Source organism: Grammomys surdaster, unplaced genomic scaffold (genome assembly GCF_004785775.1).
Source record: "Grammomys surdaster isolate TR1022 unplaced genomic scaffold, NIH_TR_1.0 125284, whole genome shotgun sequence".
NCBI lineage: Eukaryota > Metazoa > Chordata > Mammalia > Rodentia > Muridae > Grammomys > Grammomys surdaster.
In genome coordinates this window covers 775,042-783,142 of record NW_021620163.1, presented here as the reverse complement: position 1 = coordinate 783,142, position 8,101 = coordinate 775,042, and the positions used below count along the sequence as shown (strand labels likewise).

General features: G+C 35.0%; 1 protein-coding gene across 1 annotated transcript; it reads right to left on the bottom strand.

Moving 5' to 3' along the window:
* Window positions 1-1,355: 1,355 nt before the first annotated feature.
* LOC114637400 (olfactory receptor 5D18-like) lies at window positions 1,356-2,452 on the bottom strand. Its single transcript, XM_028785628.1, has one exon. The coding sequence runs from the start codon at window positions 2,428-2,430 to the stop codon at window positions 1,450-1,452; it is 981 nt and encodes a 326-aa protein (XP_028641461.1). The 5' UTR covers window positions 2,431-2,452; the 3' UTR covers window positions 1,356-1,449.
* Between the last annotated feature and the right edge of the window lie 5,649 nt (window positions 2,453-8,101).

Here is an 8,101-nt window from a genome sequence, read left to right as displayed (position 1 = left end):
ATAACCCTAAGAGTTTATATTCTATAGTGTATTAATAGTTATGGTTATTCTTTTTTGAGATTATAATATAGTAACCACATCTTCCCTTAATATTTAGTTGTAACTCAGATTTCATTGCTTTCTTTCTTCACTGTTGATGTTCTTCAGTTTCCTATTTCTTATTGCTACCTGGCACTTCCTGCCTATTATTTCATGATTTGATATTTTGCTCATTGTAAAATCAGTAAACAAAGGTAAAAAGGATATTTCAACATTTCTGTCCTTATTCTTCTATCTTCATGAACCATTTTGCTAGTCTATGAGATTATATCCAATTTCACATCATATGTATTTTCAGTTGTATTTTTTATCAAATTCTTGAATGTCAGGGGAACAAAATTTTCATATAACATTTTCCTCTAACCTATAGATTATGTAATATAACAATGAGGACACCATTTCAAGCATTCTAACCCTCATAGGAACAATGACAATGAAGTTTAGCACATGAAATATGTTATCAATAGCTTGACTAAGTATGACACCATGCTACTCCAATACTTTTTGTTCACAAAACATTTCTAGATTCTCCAAATCCTATAGATTTGGGGCTTAGGATTTAAATTTCTCCTGAGTTAGGTTAACAGATGAAGCCTAATATGAGTTATGTTGAAATTATGAGTTGAAATTAGTTAGTTTCCTCAATTATGACTCTGCTTTAATCAAATGAATATCTTAATGTCTTAATGTGCATAGACTTGAAGACTGAAATTTACCAGTTTAGGAGCTTAGACTTAAAATCCCACTCATTCAGTAAAATCACAGGTGCAATGAGTTATGGGAGAACTTGACAAAATAATTATACCAACATGATTTCTACAAAGGAAATAAAACTAAAGTAATCTCAACCAAGTTTTGCATAAATAACGATAAGTAATAACCACTGAATGACTATAGTAACACAAAGGACAAACTAGAATTTAAAAAATTTAACATATACTTTAAATCCTGTGGTGGTTTTCTAACAGCAAAGAAAATGTTTAATTTATAAAACTAGAATAAATTCAACTACATTATACTATACAATGAAAGTAACATATAAATGTATTATATTTTACTTGGTCATTTTTTATATTGATGTGGTACATTTGGAATTAAATGTAATGAAACTTCCTTAGATATTTCATGTTTCTACCTGAACATCAAAGTACTGCTGTATATTAGTAAGTATAAAACATACTTTTTGAAAAAAATAAAATTCCACAATAGTACACTAAATTCTGAAGATATAAGAATTTCTTTCTACTTCTTACAGTGAATTATTAAAGCATAATTAGATTTAATTTTTATAGGTTCACATAAATTGTCTAATTCTCCAATGAATATCACTCCTTTTATTGATAGAAATAGCTACAAATTTTCAATGAAATATATGAAGTATATTTATGAAAGTAATTAAAACCATGTCTTTTATATTGAGTGAAAAATACATTTCAGGTAGACTAACTTTCTGACAGTCTCTTTAACATCTTTATTTCTGAGGCTGTAGATGAGGGGATTCAACATAGGGATGACCATGCTGTGGAACACAGTGGCTACTTTCACGAGAAACAGTGAGCTTTTGGATTTGAGCACACAGTATAGTAGAAGAACAATCCCATGACAGACCCCAATAGCTGTGAGGTGGGAGGCACAGGTGGAAAATGCTTTTCGGAAGGCTCCCTTAGTGGGAATTTTGATGACAGTGACAACTATGAAAACATAGGAGGTGATGATAATCAGGAGGCAACAAGCCTCATTAAACATAGAAATGACTAGACATGCCATTTGGCTGAAGGAGGTATCTGAGCAGGACACAGAAAGGAGTGCAGAGTACTCACAGCAAAAGTGATTGATGACATTAGGTCCACAGTAAGAGAGCTGCAAAAGAATATATGTGAGAGTTGAGGAAAATATTCCAGCCCATATGTAAGTAACTAATACCAGGATTGAACAGAGCTCATGAGACATAGCAACAGTGTAGAGCAGAGGGTTACAAACAGCCACAAACCTGTCATAGGCCATCACCGCTAACATGAACATCTCTATAATCACAAATGTACACCCAAGAAAGTACTGAACCATACACCCTTCAAAGGAAATTGATTTGTCTTCTACAATCAAGAGGTCTAACAGCTTTGGTGCAATTACAGATGTGTAGCAAAAATCAACAAAGGATAAGTGGCTGAGAAAAAAGTACATTGGAGTGTGGAGTTTGGGATTCATTCTGATGATAAAAATCATACCAAGATTTTCCAATACAGTAACCGTGTACATGATCAAGAATACCAGGAACAGGGGCAACTGCAGGTTTGGAAATTCTGAAAAGGCCAACAAAATAAAAGAAGACACAATGCTTTGATTTCCCTCATTCCACCTTTGACTTCTGTTAGAAAATATCACAGAATTCATCCTGAGCAGCAGTCTGCAGCACAGAAATAGGTATGATGGAATGCAGGCAGGCCTGCAAGAGGAACCACTGGGATGTCATGTATCAAATGTGTATGGATTTCTCTTTGACATACTTATGCTTTATCTCAATAAAGTTCCACTTTCTATTTGAGCATGTCTTGTGTTTTTTCACTAAGTCACTCATGCCTCTCATCTGTAAATAAATTAAAAAAAAAATGATCATTATAAATAAATAACAAGATTTCCTGAAACTTGTAATAATAGCACATAAATCCTAGAGGTAGAAAAATGGCCATGAAATTGGACTTAAGCAGCATTCAATAATAGGGAATTCATATCTAGTATTATAAACTTATCTTCCTCCCTATGGCTGGTGGGGCCATGGGTCCTAGAAGAGAATCTAATAATACCAGTTCACTGAGCCAGTATAATTTCAAATTGCATTCTGAATACTTATCCCTATTACCACAGAAAAAAAACAGTTCTTACCCTTGGCAAAGATGCTTCATTTTGCAGCAGATAGAGATCATTACAGAAAATCCAAACTGGTGAGAATGCAGAAGTGACTGACTGTGGGATGTCTAGTCGTTAATATATTCTCTATGGAGCTCCTATATCTAAGTTTAAGACAGTGTTTCTTAACCTCCCTAATGTTGTTACTTTTTAATACACTCCCTCATGCTGTGGTGACCTTAACCATAAAAATTATTTCATTGTTACCTCATAACTGTAGTTTTCCTATGGTTATGAATCACAATGTAAATATCTAATAAGCAAAATACTTGCCATATGACCCCCACGCCCCGAAAGGGGTCACAATTCATAGGTTGAGAACCACTGATAAAGGAACATGACAGAAAGAGATGGAGGAAATTTTTAAGAGCCAGAGGAGCCAGACTATTTTTCTGCTGTTATGAAGAGTCTTTTATATGTGAAGAAGGAGCTGCAACCACGAAATGTCAATAAGGTCTGAAATATGACAACATCGTTTTACATGCCATCTTGGATATGGTAATCCTCAGAAGGCTTTAATCCTAGAGGAAGCGTCATTGAAAATTAACGGTTGCTGATATAGAAAGAATCAGTCTTCTCCAGGGACATACCCCCTGATAGATTAGCCAATCCCAAGAGGTCAGTCCTAAATAAGTTTGAGCAATGCTAAATAATCTCAGCAGGTTAAATTCATAGACTTGCATACATTTATATCTAATAATTATAATTAATGAATAAGAGACCACAGATTTGGAAGAGTGGGAGGTACACAGGAGGAACTGAAGTGAGGAAAGGGACAGGGAGAATGATATAACTACAAAATTTATACATGAAATTATCAATAAATAAATACAATTAAAGGAATTACATACATATTATATCTATGTGACTATTTTGAAACTTACATTTTGTAATTATAAATTACAGGTTTGTCTTAAATGCAATAAAGTAGGAAATAAGTAAATAAAATGGAATGAGGGATATCTCTCTTATAAAATTATAAAATATTTATTGTAAAAGATGTAGTTCATCAGAGTATGCCTATAGGATCTTAACAGTATTTCTATAGAAATATTTTTGCTTGTTTATAATTTTGAAGATAATAAGAGTACTATGTTTCTACAATGTGTCAATGAGAAGAAATTCACAATAATCTGTATGGATGTTTTTTCTGTTAGATTTTCAAGGAATGCATTATAGTCTATGAACAGCTTTTCTACTACTTGTATACTTTTATATTTAAATTCTTTAATCAAATAATTTAAACATTCTCAATGATGTTCTTACCAGAAAGTCATTTATAAGGCTGTAAATTTTATCTAAACATGGATTAAGAAAATACAGTTTTGAATTACCTTGAAAGTTTCATTATCTTGTTTGAAATGATATGCTTGCTTATTTTCTATTCATCTCTCTGCTTGTTTAACTATACATATATGTATATATCTTGATAAGCAAGATTACTATATTCCTAGACAATTTGAACCTAAATCATAACCCTATAAAATTATATATTCTTACAATGCTAGGCCAGAGAAATTGAGGCAGGAAGATCACCACGAGTTTCGGAGAAGCATAAGCTATAAAACAAGTTAGACGTTAGCCTTAGCCTGAGATGTACCATGAGACTATATTCCATGAAAAATATATACAGCAAAGCATATTGTCTTTATGTAGAGTAAGATAATAATATAAAATCCTTTATACAAAAAAGCACTGAATATTAGAATTGAGCCTGGAACCTCAAGAATTACAGTATCCCCATATTTGTATAATGAAAAGGGTAGCAATATACAAAGTCAGTTTAAACAAGCACCATGAGACAAAGCATACGATAGACTCGAAGACAACTTACCAGATCTGCAGTTGAAGGGAGATTAAGACTTACTATTGCTGCATCTTCTATCTCTGTGAACACTAATCCTGACAAAGCAAGGACTTCTTTATCAATAAAGAAACTATTGTTTCTATCTCATTGTGTCCTTTAATATCCAGCAGAAGACAGCAGAGTATACTATTACTATCACATTTGTAATTTAATGAGTGAGGCCATTTGATTCAGAGCTTGGGGTTCATAGAAAACTAAAACTGACCTAGAATTTTAAAAGCTGAGTCAGGACAAACCTAATAGGCTAAGTAGAGAGGACATGACTATCGGCATAATGATTTTGTACACTGTAAAGTTTATCCTTGTGTTATTTAAATGCTGATTTCTCTGCCTTTATATCTCTGTCTTCATACAATGCATTCTAATGCTTATACCAAGACTCTCCTTTCTCAGATTTGTGTAAACAATTCTTACCATTTATTTTCTGCTTTGTGAACAAATGCTGGTCACCCAATGGCTGAGCAGAATAGAGAACAGGCAGAATTTCTGCCAGCCAGAGGAAGGAAAGAGGAGAGAAAGCGAAATTCAGATCAGCTAGGAGAATTTGGAGCCACGAGGAAGTGTTCAGAGAGAGAGAGAGAATGAAAACATGTTTGAAGTTCAAAGATACAGATGAATAATAATATCCGAGTATCATAGGATGGGGCTGGGAGGTAGCCAGATTAGTATAGAAAGTAAAGATAAATCATTTAATTGCTCAGCCAATGAGGTAGAGTTTTCAATAATTCTTGGTTTATCTATGTGATTATTGGAAATGAACATAAGGTAAAGGAATACAGCTGTCAGATTAATTCACTGTTTACATTGATATTAAAATAATTCATTAACACAGGAATCTTGGAGACCTGTTTAGATAGTAGACTATAGAGTAACCTTTGTCATTTTAATTAATATATATGACCTCTAGATTACAACTAATCCTTCTCAGGTCTCTGATTACATTGATGACTAAGCTAATTATAGCTTGACAGCTAAAGAACAACCAACTAGCTCCTTACCACAAGGTAATTCAATAGCATGTTAAGTCATTAGTTAATTCATTAACTAGTTAAGACTATCAGATCTCTTATTGCTGGACAATTTTTATTTCCTGTTTCTTTAAAGGTATGGTTGGCCTAGAACAAAAATATACTTTCAGCACCTCTAATTCACAATTTTTTCAACATTGATACAAATGTGAGATACACATTATTTTTGCACACATGATCTCCTTGCTGCACTATTGCTTTTGGTTTTTAAGTAAAATATTTAGAATCATGAATACATGCAAAATATTGTGCCACTTGTGGTATCCATATTCCATGTGTATTTTCAGTATAACACTAGATACTTTTATATTTATTACTGCAGAAATTCAGCATTTCCAACATATTTTTAAAATTGTTTTATTTATATTAATTCAAAATGTAGGCCCTCCCCAGTTCCCTCTCCACGAGTTTCTTCACCTCATCTCTCCTCTCCTTTGCCTCTGAAAAGGTGCTCCCTACCCCCCCCACACACACACATCCCAATCACCTCCTCCCACCCTTCCCTACATACACACCTGTATCCTTCTTTCTTGGGAGATGAAGTCTCTACAGGATTAGGCACATTCTCTCCCACTGAGGCCAGACAGGGCAGTCCTCTGCTACATATGTACCAGAGGCCACACACCAGCATATGTATATTCTTTGGTCACTGGTAATCTCTGAGAACTCCCAGGGTTATTTGATACTGTTGGTCTTACTATGGGGTTCCCATTTCCTTCAGCTCCTTCAGTTCGTCCCCTAACTTTTCCATAGAAGTCTCCCACTTCAGCCCAAACGTTGGGTGTAAGTAGATATATCTGTCTCAGTTACCTGCTGGCAGAGGTTTTCAGAGGACAGCCATGCTAAGACCCTTTCTGCAATCAAAACATAACATCAGCAATAGTGACAAGGTTTGGTGCCTGCCTATGGGAAAGATCCCAAGTTGTGCCAGTCACTAGATGGCATTTCCTTCAATCTCTGCTCCATTTTTTGTCCCTGTATTTCTTTTAGTCAGTAACAATTCTGGTCAAAATTTTTGAAGATAGGTTGGTAACCCCATCCCTCCACTCAGGGCCCTGTCTATCTACTGGAGGTAGTCTTTTCAGGTCCATCTCCCCATTGTTGGGAATGCTGAGTAAGATTATCACCACTGAGTCCTAAAAGCCTTTCAGATGCCAGGTTTCTGGGACTTTCTAGAGGTCACCCCCTTGTACTTCTCCCCCTGCTACACATTTCCATTCATTTTCCTTGTCCTCTGGGCTGCTCTACTGTCCTCCCCATATCTGATCCCCCCCCTTTTTTCTCCCCCTTCTCTTTCCCACCTCTCCACCCTCCCTCTACCTCCTGTGATTTTTTCTTCCCCCTTCTAAGTGGGATTGAAGTATCCACATTTGGGCCTTCCTTCTGGTTAAGCTTCATACAATCTGTGAATTGTACATTTTGTATTCTGTACTTATTGGGTAATATCTGCTTTATCACTGAGTATATACCATGCATGTCGTTTTGGCTCTGGGTTACCTCAGTGAGCATGATATTTGCTAATCCTATTCATTTGCCTGCAAAATTCATGGTGTCCTAGTTTTGAATAGCAAAATAGTATTTCTTTGTGTAAATGAACCTCATTTTTTTCTGTATCCATTCTTCTCTTTTGGGACATTTGGGTTGTCTCCAGCTTCTGGCTATCACAAATAAGGCTTCTATGAACATACAGAGCAAGTGATCTTACACATTTTGACAGGTATAAGATGGAATCTCATATTATTTATAATTTGCATTTACATGATGACTGAGTACATTGAATATTTCTTTAAGTGCTTCTTGGACATTGGAGATTCCTTGTAGGCAATTCTCTGGTTAGCTCATTAACTAATTTTTAATTGGGTTATTTGGTTTTCTGGTGTTTAACTTCTTGGGTTCTTTCTGGACTTTAGATATTAGCCCTCTGTCAGACATAGGGTTGGTGAAGATCTTTTCACAGTCTGTAGTCTGCCATTTTGTCCTATTGAAAATGTTCTTTGCCTTAAAACAGCTTTCAGGTTAATGAGGTCTCATTTTCCCTCCCTCCCTCCCTCCTTTCTTCCTTCCTTCCTTTCTTTCTTTCTTTCTTTCTTTCTTTCTTTCTTTCCTTCCTTCCTTCCTTCCTTCCTTCCTTCCTTCCTTCCTTCCTTCCTTCTTTCTTTCTTTCTTTCTTTCTTTCTTTCTTTCTTTCTTTCTTTTCTTCCTTCCTTCCTTTCTTCCTTTCTTTCTTTCTTTCTTTCTTTCTTTCTTTCTTTCTTTCTTTCTT

Coding starts and splice junctions, on each gene's coding strand:
- LOC114637400 (XM_028785628.1), bottom strand. CDS start 2,430: ATGAATTCTGTGATATTTTCTAACAGAAGTCAAAGGTGGAATGAGGGA.